This window comes from Cebus imitator, unplaced genomic scaffold (genome assembly GCF_001604975.1).
Source record: "Cebus imitator isolate Cc_AM_T3 unplaced genomic scaffold, Cebus_imitator-1.0 Scaffold907, whole genome shotgun sequence".
Taxonomy (NCBI): domain Eukaryota; kingdom Metazoa; phylum Chordata; class Mammalia; order Primates; family Cebidae; genus Cebus; species Cebus imitator.
Genome location: NW_016108222.1, coordinates 127,309 through 145,978, shown reverse-complemented (window position 1 = coordinate 145,978; position 18,670 = coordinate 127,309). Strand labels below are relative to the sequence as shown.

The 18,670-nt window shown below is 54.8% G+C and overlaps 1 protein-coding gene across 1 annotated transcript; it reads left to right on the top strand.

The window, feature by feature from the left end:
• Nucleotides 1-233: 233 nt before the first annotated feature.
• LOC108298178 (NUT family member 2G-like) lies at nucleotides 234-10,723 on the top strand. Its single transcript, XM_037735685.1, has 9 exons — nucleotides 234-249; nucleotides 2,606-3,299; nucleotides 5,120-5,248; nucleotides 6,218-6,357; nucleotides 6,827-6,948; nucleotides 8,600-8,860; nucleotides 9,309-9,425; nucleotides 9,782-10,008; nucleotides 10,162-10,723. Exons 1-9 carry the CDS (start codon nucleotides 234-236, stop codon nucleotides 10,721-10,723), a joined length of 2,268 nt encoding a protein of 755 aa, XP_037591613.1.
• The last annotated feature ends 7,947 nt before the right edge of the window (nucleotides 10,724-18,670 follow it).

Below are 18,670 nucleotides of genomic sequence, written 5' to 3'. Positions count from 1 at the left end.
GCTGGAGCCCTTCACAGAATGTCCCCCACCCCTACCAGTACCTGCTGCAGCGCCCCTCCCCCGCTGCAGAATGTCTGGGGTCCTATGTTCTAAACCTATTTATTTTCAAATTTTTTCTGATCTACCTGAACTCAGGAGAATCTGTTGAGGCAGGTCACTCTCTGGGTCCTGTCCTTGACTTTTCTTATCACGGAAACTTTCAGACAGCGGTGATCAGCACCCAGCCTAAGGGGATGGCTTCAAATGGAGGTGAGTCTGTAGGGACAGGGGCATTATCCAATTCTCTGCCGTGTTTCAAATCCTTGGGAATTCAAATGTGACACTGCCCCAGGGGACAGTTGATAGGGCTGATGTCGAGGAGGGAGGGAGCACTGGATGTCCCCAAAGACATCACACCTGGGGAGGGCCATGGCACCCTGAGTCTGTGGTTAGGGAGTATGGCTCCTTAGAGGTGGACCAAGATGCCTGGGGAATACACCGTGTAGGGGAAAGGATGGAGTGGATGTATCGATTCTTTCTGGAGGGGGACAGGTCACGTCACCATGTGTTTGTAGGGAGTGGAGGGATCGTGTTGTGCTGGTGGCCCAGGGAGAGTGGCAGGCAAGCCTGAGCCCTGTGTTGTGTCTTCAGGCTTCTGGAAGGTGTCCTTCCATAGTGTTCAGAGGGATTTGGACTGGAGTTTGCTGGATCTTAGGGAGGCTTGGGGAGAAGTGGTCTCAGCCAGAAAACTGTTGGGTGGGTTGTCTGTGACAGAGCCTGCAGTGACAGCCTCTGGGTGGGCGAGGCTGAGGGTACTGTAACTGCCGCAGCCTCTCAGCCCCCTCCCCAGAGGTGGCTTCTCTGTCAGTTCAGGTGGCTGTTGGCTCTGATTTAACAGGGGTGGGGGCAGTTGGGGAAGTTCAGGCAACATGGCCTGGGCTTCCCAGGTTGTTCTGAATTGTTCGTTCTTTTGTGGAAACTCAGGTCTTCAGACCCACTTCCTCTTGTCTGCTAGCTCATGGCCTGTCCTCTGCACTTTGTGTTACTGTGGAGATGAAGGATTTGCTTCTATTCCATGTCTACTGCCTCGTGAACAGGGGACAGGTGTGGACTCTTGCGGGTTCTCAGTGGAAGGGTCTGGAAAGATGGTTTCCTTTTCAGTAGAGGAAGGAGAGTAGCGCACAAATAGGAAGATGGTCCTCTTATTATTATTATTCAAGTTAGGGTGTGTGTCCTGACTGATGAGGTGCACGTGCTGTATCCCTATTCCCCTTGACTGGAGACTGCATGAGGTCCTAATGAACAGTGATGAGCTCCAGACAACTTTGCCCACCTAGCCTGTGGCCCAGAACCTCTGATTCTTGGTTGGTCACTATATTCAGTTACTGGGAGCTCAAAGGCAAAGGACCAGAGATGGGCTCGCTGTCTCACGACCTACTGTAACATGACCAGCAGCTGTGAAAATCCCCGGACACCTCCCCTGACAGCCCCACTGCTCACCGCTGGCTGGCTATGCTCTAATCGTGTGCCGCTGTTGCTGGCTGAGCAATGACAGTACCTCAGGGAACTCCACCACTGCTTCTCAGACCTGCTCCCTGGGAACAGAGCTTCCTGAGTGGCAGCCAGGACCACCGAGCACTGAGGAAAGGGTGGCCCAAATCTGAGCCCTGTGTAGCACTTGCTGTGCATGGTACCACGACAATCACTTGCAGGCTGGGTGTGACGCTTACGGGTTATCTTCAGGGTTCACAGGGTGCTGGTTTGGGAAAGATTTCCATCCAGTGGTTTTCTTTCATTGTTTTTTTTTTTTTGAGACAGATTCCTCCTCTGTCACCCAGGCTAGAATGCAGTGGTGCAATCTTGGCTCACTGCTGTCTTTGCCTTCTGGCTCAAGCAATACTCCTGCCTCAGCCTCCTGAGTAGCTGGGATTACAGGTTTGTGCCACCACACTGAGCTGAGTTTTGTATTTTAGTAGAGACATGCTTTCAGCACGTTGACCAAGCTGGTCCTGAACTCCTGACCTCAGGTTACCTGCCCGCCTAGGCCTCCCAAAGTGCTGGCATTACAGGCGTGAACCACCACGCCCGGTCTATTCAGTGGTTTTCTTTTGTTGTGCTGAGCTAGGAAAGAAAGGGGTGTACGAGAGCTTCAGGAAAAGGAAGACTGAAGAGGAGATGGGACCATAATATTAGGAACCTTCTGGCTTCCTGGAGGCCTTCTGAGTGCAGAGCACTGCCCTGGGGGAGGCCCCTCACCTGCTGCTGAGCATACTGAGGGCCTCCAAGCCGGCGAGAAATTCATCCCTGACCCATGGCTTGGGAGATGCCTGTAAGGCTGGCAGGGTCTGCCAGGGATGCCCAAGGGAGACCCTCAGAGGCAGCGAAGGCTTGGCTGTTGCTTCTTGGCAGACAGGCGTCAGGGAGTCTAGTGGAGCTGTGGCCAGGCTCTCTAGTGAGGCGACCCTCCCTTGGAGTAACAGAGCATCCGATGCACACTCAGGGACACTTGCAAGCTGCAGAGCTTCCCTGTCAAACGCCCTCAGCTGTAGGACACCCCTCTGATCTAGGGGTGACTAGGGAGGACCTGAGACCCTAGCTCATTCACCTCTTTCCTTTGTCTCCACAGCATACCCAGTGCTGGAACCGGGTGTGACCGAGAACCCTGGCACCTCCATGCCAGTGTTCACGGCTCTGCCCTTCACTACACCTGCTCCCGGCCCAGCACAGGAGCCGCCCCTCGTGACTGCAGTGGTTCCTCCAGGCGGCCCTTCGCTGCTGTCTGCCTTCCCCAGGACCCCTAAGGTGGCAGGACAGGATGGCCGAGGCCCGAATTGGGCTGGGGCTTCCAATGTCCTTGTCCAGATGAGGACAGAAGTGGGGCCTGTGAAGGCCCCTCAGGCACAGACCTTGGTCCTAACTCATGGCCCCCTCGTCTGGCAGGCACCAGGCACCCTCTGCGAGGGTGTTGCATATCCACTTCACCAACCCCTGGCAGCTGCCCCTGTGCTGCCCGCTATGGTTGCCCAGGTCTTTGGAGGCACCCAGGCCTGCAAGGGAGGCTGGTCTCAGGGCCTTCCTCCTCCAGCACCACCGGCTCCCCAGCTGGCCCCCATGATGGTCCCAGGGAACGCTTGTCCATGGCCACAAGGGGCTCATGGAGAGGGCAGCCTGGCTCCCTCCCAGGCCAAGGCCCCCCCGGATGACTTCTGCAACCCCAAGAGCGTGTATGAGAACTTCCGACTCTGGCAGCACTACAAGCCCCTGGCCCGGAGGCACCTTCCCCAGAGTCCGGACACGGAAGCGCTTTCCTGTTTCTTCATGTGAGTGTCCTCGGGGCACCGGAGCTCGTCCTGCAGCTCACCCATAAAGAGGCTGCTCGATGGACGGGAGGTCACGCTGTTCAGAGGACCATGCAGAGCGGTCTTGAAGGCAATGGGTTGAACTATGGAAAGGCACATTTTCAGCAACATTAATCTGGCTGCCACTCAGGACAGACTCTCAGGGGCTTCATGTCACCTGCCCCTCACTGTCCTGTGAGTGCAGCCCATCCTTACTTCCAGTCATTTTCATGACAATGTTTACAGAACACCCAGGTCAGAGAGGGTTCCCGGTCCGACATGAGCCACAGGTTGGGTTTAGGACTTGAGTGCGCCCCAGTGCCTCCCCTTGACCTGAATGGCGAAGGCCAGGGGCACAGCACATGGGCTGGGGGTGGGAGCTGCAGGAACCTGGCACACGCCCACTGTTCTGCCGAGGTCCAGCTGGCACAGCGGTGGTGGAGCCTGCACAGGAGATGGTCTCGGGCCCCGAACTAGGGTCCATGCTGGGCAGGTATTTGCAGCTTCGCCCTCGATCCCTTCTAGAAAAAGGGACGACGATGCTTCATTCAGAGGATGGTGAAGAGGTGACTTGAGCACACATATGACGCATGCAGCACAGTGTCCGGCACATGCTGTGACACATTACATGACAGCAGTTATGATTACTGTCCCTATTACTATCATTATCAGGACTAGGCCATCTTGGACAGTGCTCCCCAAAGCCACAGGCTCCAGTGATGGCTCTGAGTGCACCACGAGCCCAGCAGCCCGGGGCCGTGGACTGTGGTGACTGAGGCAGCAATGCCAGCATCTGGGACAGTTTGTCATTTCAGTCCCAGTCCTGCCTCTCTCCATCCTGCAGTGCCTCTGTGACCCTGTGTCCCCCACTGATGAGCAAACCCGTACTCCACGGGAGCTTGAGCACATCCACCAGGCAACACCCTGGCCACTCCCCTAGGCAAGTCCCCTGCCCAGGGTGTAGACGTAAGGAGGCCCAATCATTGTTCCCAAAAATCTTGCCGCCCCTGCATCCTGGGACTGGTTGCATTCTCCCTTGGACCTGAGTCCCCGGTGCACTGGGGACCCTAATTCTCGGAATGGAGCTGCCCCAGGCTCACAGGCTCTGCATGCAGTGGGCTTGGATGCCGCTCTGCTTTGCTTCTGGTTTCCGCTCCTCTCTAGGACCCTGAGGCTGCGTCCCCAGGGGCTGCCTTGCTCCAGACTCCCCAGGAAGCTGGTTAAATGCTCAGTCCTGGGGCCCTGGAACCTGCACGTTAACCCTCGCTCCCCGGTCATTCTGTGTGTGCGCTGTCTCAGTCAGCTCGGGCTCCGCCATAACAAATCCTATAGACTGGGTGCTTTATCAGGAGACATTCATGTATCCAAGCTCCAGAGGCCGGAAGTCCCAGGCTGAGAGGGATAGCCCTGGTGTCTCCTCCTGCCCTAATTAGGGCTCAGATGCCGTGACGGGAACCCACCGTCATGACCTGCTCTAACCCTGATTGACTCCAAGAACAGACACACCAGGGCTGAGGGCTTCAGCACAGGAATGCGGGGGACACACACGTTCCACCCAAAGTACTGAGTTCACTTGTCAACACTGAGGACTTGAGGGGCAGTCGGAGAGGCCACCCGTTGGCTTGTGTTGATGTTTGATCTTGGGGGCGTGTCCTGGAGGCTGAGGAGCCCACCTTGGGGAGAACAGGACAGGGACACATGATAGGACAGGTGTAGGGAGGACAGGGGCCGGCTGTTGGGACCAGCTGGGCTTGGGATGGAGGGTGGGCTTGTGAACTGGGACTGACTGTACCGCCTTACAGCCCAGTTCTCAGATCCCTGGCCCAGCGGAAGCCCAGCATGACCCTGGAGGAGGGACTGTGGCGGGCCGTGCAGGAATGGCAGCACACGAGCAACTTTGACCGGATGATCTACTACGAGATGGCGGGAAAGTGAGTCTGGGGTGCAGGGACAGAGCCCCCATGGCAGAGTAAGAGAAGGTGACAGAGGCCTGGTGGCCATGGTGGCTTCTCAGAGTGGAGCATGAGGAGGGTGTGGACAAACAGGCCCTCCTGGGCCCCTGGCTCCCTCAGGAAGCTGCTCCTCCCTCCTAGAGTGCTCTGGGGTCTCTAACCGGCCCTGGAGGGAAGCCACACCCTGCCTGGCCTGCAGCCAATCCCTACCTTGACACCAGGGGTCATGGAGGGAGCAGCTAGCATCACAGCCCAAAGGTGGTCACCACCAGCTGTGAGGATGGGGAGAAGGGGCGCTGGCGACTATAGACAGAGCAGGGTGCACTCTCCTCACAGCAGTGACCAGAAGTCGGTTTTCACCCATCCCGGCCTTGCCAGGATTGGAGAAACCTGCCTTGGGTCAGGGGAGACCTGCGTCCAGGACACCATGAGACCCATCTCTGGCCTGCCTGCCTTTGCTCCTCGCAGTCCCCTCTGTTAAGACAGACAGACAGCAGCCTCAGGGGAAAGGGGCCCTGTCTTCGGGGCCCAGCTTTTGCTTCCTCCCGACCAGGGGTCTCCCAGGCCTCGTCATCCTGGGTTATCCCCACAGTCCCAACCTCAGAACTCCTGCATCTGGGCAACATTCCTGACCCCTTCTGCCATAAACCCCACCACTGGCCAGCTGAAGCCTGGAGGAGGTGACCCCCTGGGGCCCTCCAGGGCCTCGTGGTCCTGACTTGAGTCAGGAAGCCCTATTGATGCCATGGGCTCTGCAGGGGCCGGGTGAGGGAGGGTGACCCCAGAACTCTGGAAGCAGCTCCCTCTGGGACGGGCGGATGGGCCCCAGGGAGGGCCTGGACAGCCCGCCCGAGGCACTCCTTCCCATCCCTGCCATCGGCTGCTGCCTGGTCCTGGGGGCAGGGGGCCTGGACCCTCTCAGCACGGCCTGCACCTTCTTCACCCCAGGTTCCTGGAGTTCGAGGCTGAGGAGGAGATGCAGATTCAGAAGTCGCAGTGGATGAAGGGGCCCCAGTGCCTGCCTCCTCCAGCCCCGCCAAGGCTTGAACCTCAAGGAACCCGGGCCCCTCAGGTGGCCAATCAGCCTGGTACGGCGTCCCACGTTCCCACAGGAGCCACGGCAAAGGCCACAGGGGCCAAGGGAGGCCACTGTCCCCATACCCCATGCCTCCCTTCAAGAGAGGGATTTGTTCCTTCCAACAAGACAGCTCAGGGGAGCCGGGGGATTGGGGGGCCCGTGGTCATGAAGTGAGTATTCACCTGGTCACATTTCCTAGCTACTCCCTCCCCTCGCCATTCCAAAACTCAACATACAATCTGCCCAGGAACAGGGATGAGTGGGTAGAGTACTCAGCTTATCTGTGGCTCCCAACTTCCTTCAAAATGATGCCGTCTCACATGTGCCCCTCCTGCAGTGTCTCCTCTGGGGCGCTGTGGTTCAGGTGGTCCTGACCCAGCTGGGACCCACTTCACGTCCCCGAGCCCTGCCCTCCCCTGTGTGGTGCAGGCAGGAGGAGCAGCCCTCACCACAACCGTCCTCCTCCCTCCCTGCCTCAGTGTACCTTCCCAGCAAGGCCTGCCCCAAGGCCCCGCCTGCCTGCCTGCCACTACCCAGGCCCCAGAAGCCAGCAGAGACCAAGGCCCCCGAGGAGATGCCCCCTGAAGTGGTGCAGGAGTATGTGGACATCATGGAGGACCTGCTGGGGCCTCCCGTTGGGGCCACGGGGGAGCTCACAGGACAAAGGGAAGAGGGCAAAGTGGAGCAGGAAGAGGACGGGCTGCTTTCAGACCCCGACCTCCTGAGCTACATTGACAATCTGTGTTCCCAGAAAGACTTCGTCACCAAGGTGGGCTGGCCTGAAGTGCTGGGGTCTGCAGGATTCCAGGAGGGCGGGGGGTCACTCGCAGGTCCTTGGAATTAAGCTCTATTCCTTAGCTACTCCACAGGGGGTGGATGTGTGTGTTTGCATGGATTTGAGTGTCTGTGTATGTGATTGTGTGTGTCTGTGTGTTTGTGTCTGTGATTTGTTACTGTGTCTGTGTGGGTGTGAGTGTGGCGTGTGTATGTTACTTGTGTCTGTGTATTTTCCTGTGTCGTATGTGGGTCTGTTTGTGTGTCTGTGTGTGGTTTGTGTGTCTCTGTCTGCATGTGTGGATGCTACCAGGTTTGTGTGTGGAGCTGGTGGTCGCCATGGTATAAGACAGCTCCAGAAGGGTGGGGACGGGGCACTCGCTGCTTTCTGCATCTCCTCTAGGTGTCCTTGGCTCCAGGTTACTCCCTGCCCGGGAACCTCACGCCGTCTTCCTTCTGTTTCCAGGTGGAGGCCGTCATCCACCCCCGATTTCTGGAAGAATTGCTTTCTCCAGATCCACACATGGATTTCTTGGCCTCAAGCCAGGAGCTGGAGCAGGAGGAAGGACTCACCCTTGCCCAGGTAGAGCAGGGAGGGAGGGGAACCCAGGTACCCCGGGGGCAGGAGGGACTCAGCACACAAGCCCCACCTGATTGTCTACCCCACCCTGCGGGGATGCTCGGCTTCTTGGGGAGCCACTCCGAGGTGGGGAGGTGCAGGTTCAGATGGAGCAGGATGGAGAGAAGCCAGGAGGGGAGTCAGGATGCAAACTGCAGTGAGGCCCAGCGGGATGCCCNGGCAGGGGGCCTGGACCCTCTCAGCACGGCCTGCACCTTCTTCACCCCAGGTTCTTGGAGTTTGAGGCTGAGGAGGAGATGCAGATTCAGAAGTCGCAGTGGATGAAGGGGCCCCAGTGCCTGCCTCCTCCAGCCCTGCCGAGGCTTGAGCCTCGAAGACCATCAGCCCCTGAGGTGGTGAAGCTGCCAGGTACGCTTCCCACATTTCCACAGGAGCCACCACAAAGGCCAGAGGGGCCAAGGGAGGCCACTGTCCCCACACCCCATGCCTCCCTTCAAGAGAGGGATTTGTTCCTTCCAACAAGACAGCTCAGGGGAGCCGGGGGGCTGGGTGTCCCGTGGTCATGAAGTGGGTATTCACCTGGTCACATTTCCTACCTACTCCCTCCACTCGCCATTCCAAAACTCAACAATCTGCCCAGGAACAGGGATGAGTGGGCAGAGTACTCAGCAGATCAGTGACTCGAAAATTCCTCCAAAATGATGCTATCTCACATGTGCCCCCCTGCGGCGTCTCCTCTGGGGTGCTGTGGTTCAGGTGGTCCTGACCCAGCTGGGACCCCCTTCACGTCCCCGAGCCCTGCCCTCCCGTGTGGTGCAGGCAGGAGGAGCAGCCCTTACCAAGTCTGTCCTCCTCCCTCCCTACCTCAGTGTACCTTCCCAGCAAGGCCTGCCCCAAGGCCCCGCCTGCCTGCCTGCCACCACCCAGGCCCCAGCAACCAGCGGAGACCAAGGCCCCCGAGGAGATACCCCCTGAAGTGGTGCAGGAGTATGTGGACATCATGGAGGACCTGCTGGGGCCTCCCACTGGGGCCACAGGAGAGCTAAAGGCAAAATGGGAAGAGGGCGAAGTGGAGCAGGAAGGGGACGGGATGCTTCTAGACCCAGGCGTCCTGAGCTACGCTGACAATCTGTGTTCCCAGGAAGACTTCGTCACCAAGGTGGGCTGGCCTGAAGTGCTGGGGTCTGCAGAATTCCAGGGGGTGACACTCGCAGGTCCCTGGAATTAAGCTCTGTTCCTTAGCTACTCCAAAGTGGGTGGTTTCACGTGTTTCCATGGATTTGAGTGTCTGTGTATGTGACTGTGTGTCTGTGTGTTTGTCTCTGTGATTTGTTACTACGTATCTGTGTGGCTGAGTGTGGCGTGTGTATATTACTGTGTCTGTGTATTTTCCTGTGTCGTATGTGAGTGTGTGTGGTTTGTGTGTCTCTGTCTGCATGTATGGATGCTACCAGGTTTGTGTGTGGAGCTGGTGGTTGCCATGGTATAAGACAGCTCCAGAAGGGTGGGGACGGGGCGCTCGCTGCTTTCTGCATCTTCTCTAGGTGTCCTTGGCTCCAGGTTACTCTCTGCCCGGGAACCTCACGCTGTCTTCCTTCTGTTTCCAGGTGGAGGCCGTCATCCACCCCCGATTTCTGGAAGAATTGCTTTCCCCAGATCCACACATGGATTTCTTGGCCCTAAGCCAGGAACTGGAGCAGGAGGAAGGACTCACCCTTGCCCAGGTAGAGCAGGGAGGGTAGGGAACCCAGGTACCCTGGGGGCGGGAGGAACCCGGCACACAAGCCCCAACTGATTGTCTACCCCACCCTGTGGGGATGCTCAGCTTCTTGGGGAGTCACTCCGAGGTGGGGAGGTGCAGGTTCAGATGGAGCAGGATGGAGAGAAGCCAGGAGGGGAGTCAGGATGCAAACTGCAGTGAGGCCCAGCGGGATGCCCGGCAGAGCCACACCCTCTCTTTGACAGGAAGCCCAGCTGCCTCAGGCTTCCCTGCCTGCCGCCCAAGTGCCCTGGTCTCTGCCACCCTGGGCCCTGCTCACACTTGGGGCAGCGCCAGTAAGTGCCCCCTTTCCTCCCGCAGGTAGCGGAGAAGCGCCGCCTATCCTTGAAGGAGGAACGGTGTGCGAGGGCAGACCCTAGTCATGGCACTGCCCGGTTGGACTCAATGTCTTCTGAGTCTGCAGCGGGCCAAGGAGCAGAGAGAGATGTCCCTGGCCCCCAGCAAAGGGTCGGCGTGGAAACCTGCCCACCCCAGACGGCTGCCCAGGACCCTCAGGGACGAGGCAGAGCATGCACCGGCATGAGCAGGTCCAAAAACCCTGTGGTGCTTTTGGAGAGGCTGGATTCCCGCAGGCTGAGGGCTGCCCGGCCATACTCTCCTCCCCAGGACCACAGACCCACCCCCCGGATGGCCTCCCGGGACACTCAGGGACGAGGCAGAGTGTGCACTGGGGTGGCCAGGTCCAAAAACCCTGTGGTGCTTTTGGAAAGACTGGATTCCCGCTGGCTGAGATCTGCCCGGCCAGACTCTCCTTCCCAGGACCATAGACCTGCCTGCCCAGGCGTGGGGACCAAAGACACCTGGGGTCTCCCTGGAGCCTCTCCTGTCAAGGAGTCATGCAGGCTGTCTAAGGGGTCAAGTGAGGAGGAGAGGGGAATCCCTGGTATGGTTTCTGTCGTGGGTACCAACTACAGGCTGCGGCCCTGGAAGCTGTCCCAGAGCCCTGTCCCTGCCTTGGGCCTTCTCAGCCCAGAAGGGCGGGGACCCCAGGGAGCTCTTCAGTCCCAATCTGCAAAAAGAAGAGGCGTCAGCCCAGCACCCGCTCCTGCCACCAAGTCCAGGAAGCGAGCTCTCTTCGGAGGCCCATCCCCTGCTGAACAGACGCCCCACCTAGGGCCTGGGCTCAGAGTCTCTGGGGCACAATCCGTGGCTTGGGGGCTGGGTGGCCCCTCACAGTCCCAAAAGAGAAAGGGTGATCCCTTGCTCTCTAAGAGGAAGAAAAAGCAGCACCGTAGCCAGTAGGGGGACAGGGCAGGCTCCCTGGTTCCAATCCTCAAGGGTGGGGCTCTCAGCTCTCAGACTCTCACGGCACTGGGTGACCCAAAGCAAAGACTTCTCCCCCAGTGCTGATCTTGCTGGGCATTAGCTTTGGAGGGTGGGGGAGGGAGGGGAGGAAGAGTGTGGGAGAGGAAGAGTGTGGCTGAACGGGAAGGGAGGGCCTAGGGGTAGGGGTTGGGGATGGGGAGCAATGCCTTGGGGGTCTCGTGTGTAAATATGAATAAATATAGTTGTGTTGGGAATGCTCTCCGGGCTCCTGCCTCTGTCCTCGGGGCTGTGCTGCTCAGTGGAGGGAGTCTGTGAGGGAAAGCAGAGGGACCGGGAGATGCCAGGCACTGGGGACCCATGGGGGCCAGCCCCACTTGTTCCTCCAGGTGTAGTCTGCCCCTTCAGATGCTCCAGGGACTGACAGATGCTCAGGAAGTCCTGATCCCTCCCACCACCCACTCACAAGGCCCCACCTGCTTCAGTTATCAGCATCCCTGGGAAATCCTGGGATGGAGAGAGCTGGCTGGCTCTTGTTCTGCCCGGTGGGAGCTGAGGAGAAGGCAGCTGCCTGCAACATGGACACAGGGAGAGGCGGCCGCTCCTGCTTAACCCTCATCAGGAAGAGCTCGGGCCTTGGGCTGAGGGGAGATGTCGAGGTGTCCATCCACATGGGTGTGTTTGGGATACGACAGTGGGTGGGGAGCAGGGGAAGTCCCTCTGCCGGTTTCTGGGCAGGACAGAGTCTTGTCCAGCTGGCGGAAGCAGATGCTCCTTGCTGTGGCCACGGGGACTGGCCTCAGGGGCCCTCGGGGTCCTGCATGGAGCCCCCCACAGCTGATTCCCTTCCCATATGATGACTGAACTCTTGTGTGGAATTGATGCAGACAGATTTACATTGGTATCTGAAACAGTTCCCTCCCAACCCACCATCACCAATGGGCACAAGCATGGCCGGCCTGCCAGGTGCAGGGTGGGTGTGTCTGATGGTCCCAGGGCCAGGGAGAGCTGGGACCCAGGCCGAGAGGGGCCGAGGGTCAGCCACCCTTCTGCCAGGCACAGACCTCAAGGGCAGAGCAGGGGCTGCCTGGATGCGGCACTGGCTGTCTGGGAAGTGCCCTGGGAGTCGGGGGCCTGGTGTTGGCTGAAGGGAGACTTCCGGAGCCTAAGAGTGAGATGAGGACTGCACAGGAGATGGACTGAGGCTGGGGAGGACCCTCTGCTCTTTCCCACACTGTCCTGTCCTCCCCATCTCTGATGAACTCCCCTCACCCCATGTGGCCCACCTCTACCCCTTTACCCCTAACCCACCTCTCTGAATCTCAGATCGCAGCATAGACAGGACCCAGCACCCGCCGCGGTTCCCTCCTGGCCAACACCTTCTTCACCGTCTGAGTTCCGATTCCTCCCCAGGGCCCTTGTTGGCTCAGGACCAGGGTGACTGCCAGAGCACTGGTCCCAGCACTCCCTGTATGCAGAGCTGTGGTCATGGTGCTGGGAGCTGGCCCAGCAGCAGAGGTTGGTGGGGCACAGCTGTCCTGTACACGGTGGTCTGGCCCCTCTGCTGAGTGACAAAGGGAGCCATGTTTGGGTCCTCTCTGGCCCCATCCACCCACAGAACACACCAGTCAGCTGGACAGATGCCCCTCTGCTCCGTCCCTTCTGCTCCATGTGGGCAGTGTCGGAGGCCTGCCCTCTGTGGCCTTTGGGAAGAAGAGTTTATCTTGGCAGGGCTTTCCCAGCTCAGTGCACATCAGGCCATCGGGGAGAATGTGGGGAGTGAATAGTCACTGGTGGGTGATGTGCGCAGTTCCCGTGACTCCTCTACCTTCAGGGCCATCCTCAGGAGACGAGGTAGCACCTCCTCTTCGCAGGGTTGAGGAATGGTAAGTGAGCCGTGTTTGAAGGGAACGTGGTCAGTACTCTGGCGTGTGTGGGTGCTCCGCCAACTTCCTCACCTAAGGATGAAAGTGACACCTCGGCTTAGTGACACCTTGGGACTCCTGCTGGTCACCCCACTGGCTGTTGTCTGCCCCATGTCCCTGTCCTTGTTTTGGCTGAACCATTCCCAGGAGGCAGAACCTGTGCTTCCCCCACTTCTATGTCCCGCCTGTGCCCTACAATCTTCCCCTAAACGGGGACAGTGGGGCTGACTGGGGGGCCCTGATAGACTGAATGTTCATTTCCCCACTCCCACCAATTCCTGTGTTGAAGCCCCAATCCAGGATAGGTGATGGTATTTGAAGATGGGGCCTTTGGGAGTTCTTCAGGGTTAGAGGAGACCATGCGAGTGGGGCCCTAATGTTGGGATTAGGGCCCTGGTAAGAAGCAGAGACCCCAGAGCTCTCTCTCCCCAACAGGAGGACACAGTGGGAAGGCAGCCATCTGCAAGCCAGGAAGAGAGCCCTCACCAGAACCTCAGCACACTGGGACCCTAACCTTGGACTTCCAGCCCCCAGACTGTGACAAATACATTTCTTTTCTTAATACATGCCCCGCCCATCCCCCCAAGTCTATGACACTTTACCCTAGCAGCCCTATGGGACTAGCACAAGGTCCATCATCTCAGGAACTTCCTTCCTAACTGGTATCTGAAAGCTGTGCATCAGAGCCATGGTAAAGAATGAAGAAAGGCTCAGCCGTTTACGACGGTCAGCACACCTCCACCCCAAGTGCAGCGTATCACACGTGAACCAGGAGTGCTGTGGGACACAGTGAAAGGGAATCTGTAAACACCCGTGACATCATCACATCCATGCTCAGGGAAGCCAGGCAGCTCACTCACACTAGGTGCTGGGGGTGTGCTGAGGCTCTCAGTGAGCTTGGCCTCCCTACTCACGCACCCAGGTCACATAGAAAAATATAATAGAAACCACATAGAAAAAATATGATAGAAACCAATATACCCACCATGTAGATGTGGGCCATGTTAACATTCTACCCTTTGCTCATTTTTAAAATAAAAGCTTTATTAAGACATTCACATAGCATGCTTTCACTCACTGAAATTGTACAATTTGTGTTTTACATAGAATTTGCAACCATCACCACATTAAATTTATTTATAGAATTTGCAGCCATCGTTGCATTAAGTCTACTTATAGAATTTGCAAGCATCACCTTGATAAACTTTAGAACATTTTTATTGCCTCAAAAAGAAACCCCTGGTCGGGCACGGTGCTTCACTCCTGTAATCCTAGCACTTGGGGAGGCCGAGGCAGGTGAATCATCAGAGGTCAGGAGTTCACGACCAGCCTGGCCAACACCGTGAAACTTCGTCTCTACTAAAAACACAAAAAATTAGCTGGATGTGATGAGAGGTGCCTGTAATCCCAGCTACTTGAGAGGCTGAGGCAGGAGAATCGCTTGAACCTAGGAGGTGAAGGCTGCAGTGAGCTGAGATCTTGCCACTGCACTCCAGCCTGGGCAGCAAGAGGAAAACTTGGTCTCAAAAAAAAAAAAAAAGAAAGAAAAGAAAAAACCGCTAGTTTGTGTGCAGTGGCTCATGCCTGTAATCCCAACACTTTGGGAGGCCATGGTGGGTGGATCACTTGAGGTCAGGAGTTGAAGACCAGCCCGGACAACATGGCAAAACCCCTTCTCTACTAAAAATACAAAAACTAGCTGGGTGTGATGGCACACATGTGATCCCAGCTACACGAGAGGCTCAGGCAGGAGAATTACTTGAACCCCAGAGGCGGAGGTTGCAGTGAGCTGAGATCATGCCACTGCACTCCAGACAGGGTGACAGAGTGGAAAAACAAAACAAAACTCTATCTTTTAGCTGTCCCCTCATCTACACCCTAGGCCTACGTAACCACGAATGTACTTTCTACATAGTTCTACATACTCTGGACTTTCATGTGAGTGGAATCATACAATATATGTCTTTCACAACCTGTCTTATTTTACTGCGAATATTTCCAAGATTCCTCCATGTATTTAGCATCTATCATCACATCAAATCTTTCTGTTGCTGAATAATATTCCATTGGGGGATATCCTGAAACTTATTTACACATCAGGTGATGAACACTTGGGTTGTTTTCACTTTTTGGCTATTGTGAATAATACTTCTAAGAAATTTGTGTACAATGTTTTCTGGGGATGTATGTTTTCATTTCTCATAGCTATATGCCTAAGAGTGAAAGTCCTGGGCCACATGGAAACTCTATGTTTAAACAATTTCAGAAGGTACCAGACCATTTCAGCCCACACGGCTGCAATATCTCCTTGCTGGTCCCGCACTCATCACTGCGCAAAAATGATAAAACTGAATAAAAATGACCAGAGGACACCAGCAAGACGGTGAAAAGGCACCACCTGCCATCCTCGGGTGGCCTCATCCTCTCAAACAGGCCCAGGGCCTTTCCCTGTCCACACGCTCACATACACCTGGCTTCCTGAGGCTCGAAAGTCTTGCCTTCTAGATGACTAAGCGGGTAAGGAGATTGAAAGAGGGATATAAAGAAAAGCCTTTATACCAAAAATGGGATTGTTTCCCTGTTTTATCTCCTTCTCTACATTTTAAAACAGACACAAGGAAGAGGCCTCTTGATAACTGAGCCCAAATTCAGTCACATCTATCCAGGAGGAAATGGTACCTGAGTGCTCACATTTCACAACAGATAAGTCCCTGAAGGTTCTCTGAAAATCTTCATCTCTACCTCACTGTTCAGCAACTAAGGACCAGCAAAGGCAGGTCAAATCAGTCACCCATGAAAATTTAAAAACACATGCCCTGCCAGGAAACACCAGCCCTGTAGCTACTGTCTTGATTATACAGCAGTCAAATGGCCACCGAGGTCATAATGGCCATGATCGCTTCTAGATCAGTTCTCAATATCCCCTGCATACTTAGGACCTCATCTCCCACCATCTTCCATCACCTCTTCTCAAGAGTGAGAAAAACAAAAATACTAAACATATTCATTCCATCCTCCAAGTATTCATTATGAAACCATATTTCACAGCTATTGCTAAACTATCTCTGCTTTCCCATAAGTGGCTCCCTTTAGGAAAATCAGAAAATCCTTGCTGTTATTCCTCAGATCACAGAACAGCAGTCCCAGAACTGCTCCTTTCCCGATGGAGCACCAGGAGAAACACAGAGCTCACTAATGAGGAACTCGCTTCTGCACACTTCACTAGAGACTTACCCAGGCAAGCTGTGTGGGTTTTAGGAGACAGAACGGGAGTCCATCCTTCACTGGAGCGAGGCGCGGCACTGTGGACCTAATACTGGATTTGAAGTAAAAGCTTAGAATTCTGGCTACAGCTCCACCACTTTCTCCATGAGACCTGAAATCATGTAATCTTTCCCGTCCTTGCCGACCGCCAAAAGAGGCTCATACCCACCTCAAGGATTACAGGGATACGTATGATAGGATTTTGAAGCTGTAGGTGGTGTACAAATGAAGGCATGACATTAACAAAATCCTTTTTCACTTGACATCAGTGCTGCCTACTCCCAGTGTATAAATTCTCAAAATAAAATTGGTTTCTTTTCACTTCAATTTTTAAAAATCTATTTTAACTGCCTTGCCTCTGGCCTTTGAAGCCAGCCTGACACTCTTTGAGTCCAAGACACACAGGCTAGCTGTAGACAGCTGCTCTCTTCTCTTCAATACTCTGTATTGACAGTAAACACTCTGGAGCCTCTTCTTCACCCTGCACCTCTTTTCCTGATCTCCTTATTCAGATTCTCTTGTCCCATGGGGTGTTCCCTTTATGTAGTACTCTCCCCCTTTTTTAAATGGATGTGGCTTCCTGTGAGCCAAACTGCAATGGTTGTTGTCTCTCTTCTGGGTCTAGCCACCAAGCAAGTCTACCGGGCTCTAGGCTGGTACTGGGGGATGTCTGCACAGAGTCCTGTGATGTGAACCATCTATGGGTCTCAGCTGTGCATACCTGCTCCTGTTCTGGTGGAGGTGGTGGAGGCAGCAATGGACTCCATGAGAGTCCTTAGCTTTGGTGGTTTAATGCTCTGGCTTTGTGCTGGTTGGCCTTCTGCTGAAAGATGAAACTCTCCAGAAAGCATAAGCTGTAGGTAGTGTGGAGAGGGACTGGCAGTGGGCAGGGCCCTAGAACTCCCAAGATTATATGTCCTTTGTCTTCCACTACCATGGTGGATAGGGAAGGACCATCAGGTGGGGGTGGGGCTAGGCATGTCTGAGCCTAGACCCTCTTGGTGGGTCTGGCTGCAGCTGCTGTAAGGGATGGGGTGAAAGTCCCCCGTCACTGGAGTTGGGTATTCATGAGGATTATGACTGCCTCTGCTGAGTCATGCAGATTGCCAGGAAAGTGGGAAAGCCGGCAGTCACAGGCCTCACCCAGCTCCCATGCAAACTCAAGGTCCAGTCTCACTTCCACCGTGACCCCTCCCCAACACCCCTGAGTCTGGTTCCATGTGGAGGGAAAGACGGTCTTTAGAACTCGCCTGAGGCAATTCACCTCCCAGCTGCGAAAGAAAAGGGCTTTGATTCTTCCCCTGCCTGTGAAGTCTGTACAACCAATTCGCTCCCTTCTCCAAGTTCTGGCCAGAAGCTTCTTGGCCCATTCAAATTGTAACAAAGCTCAGCTAGAGAATTCCTTCTCCCTGTGGAGCTTTACCCCCTGCTCTTCTGGCCACCCTCCCAAAGGATCCCTGTGGTGCCAGCAGGAATGGGCTGTTTGGGGACCCAGTGAGCTCCCAGGGCCTTTCTGCTGCTTCCTCTACTCCTGTATTTCACTCAGCTCTCTAACTTGACTCAGTTCCAGCTAAAGTTGGAAACTTCTCCTGCAAACAGACCTTCAGCTTCTCCAGTGGGGATGTGTGTTTGGGAGAGGAAGGTCTCCATTTCCCACTTCTGCAGTTGGGGTGCTCACAGTATTTGGGGTGTCTTCCTGGTCCTGCGGGAGCAGTCTGCTTCCTTCAGAGGGTCTGTGGGTCCTCTCGGGTTGCTGGTTTGTTCTTGCAGTCGATCTGGAGCTAAGAGTCACAAGGCAAGCCTCCACAGGCTGCTCTGTCTGGAGCTGCGATCTAGTCCTGCCTCTCGTCCGCCGTGTTTCCCTGGATTTGAGATGGCAAATTTTTCTATAAAGGACCACATAGTAAATATTTAAGCTTCTCTGGACTATATGATCTTTGTTAAAAGCATTCAATCCTGCTGTTATAGCAAAAAAGCAATCATAGATAATATATAAACTTTATTTACAAAACTATGTGATGGCCCACACTTGGGCCACAGGTCGTGGTTTGCCAGCCCCTGATATAGAGCATTGAAGAGGAAACAAAATTGGCTTTGCACTGATTTCCCTCACCATGCAGCTTCATTTATTCATTTACATATTGTTCATTACACTGAAAAATTTTTCTACAGCTGCATTCAGAACAGGAATCAAAGCAGGAGAATAAAATAATTTCAGCAACTTTGGAACATTTATTAATCAATTAAATAACTGTGTTGATTCCAAGCAGAAAGAAATGGTATAGTCAAAGCAAAAACTTTATCATAAACGAATTAGGAAGGAGGTGTTTTTTTCCTAAGTGAGTGCTGTCACATTTTTCTGAGTTCATCCACAGCTGGTTATTTACTACAAAATATGAAGCGCACACTGATGCCACAATATGCAATGTACAAAATTGTCAAAAGGATACATTTCCCTAGGTAGCTTAACTAAATAATGTTTCTTTTGTACAATTTTCAACTAAATATACTGGAAAAGGATTGTACAGTGCAAATGCAACCCCTTAAAAAGAAGAATTAACTTTATCAAGCAACAATGTTTTGTAATGAAAGAAAAAGCCAATATTTTATTTTGAGCAGTGACTATCATGACTCAGAAACAAATGAATGAAAGGGAGACACGGTTCTGAACTATCAGCTAGTGTAATAGAACGTACTATTGGCTCAAGAGTCTTCCTTCCTCACCCTTCCCATTGTT

Coding starts and splice junctions, on each gene's coding strand:
- LOC108298178 (XM_037735685.1), top strand. Junction 8,861..9,308: donor AGGAAGACTTCGTCACCAAG/GTGGGCTGGCCT, acceptor TTCTGTTTCCAG/GTGGAGGCCGTCATCCACCC. Junction 10,009..10,161: donor GCATGCACCGGCATGAGCAG/GTCCAAAAACCC, acceptor TGGGGTGGCCAG/GTCCAAAAACCCTGTGGTGC.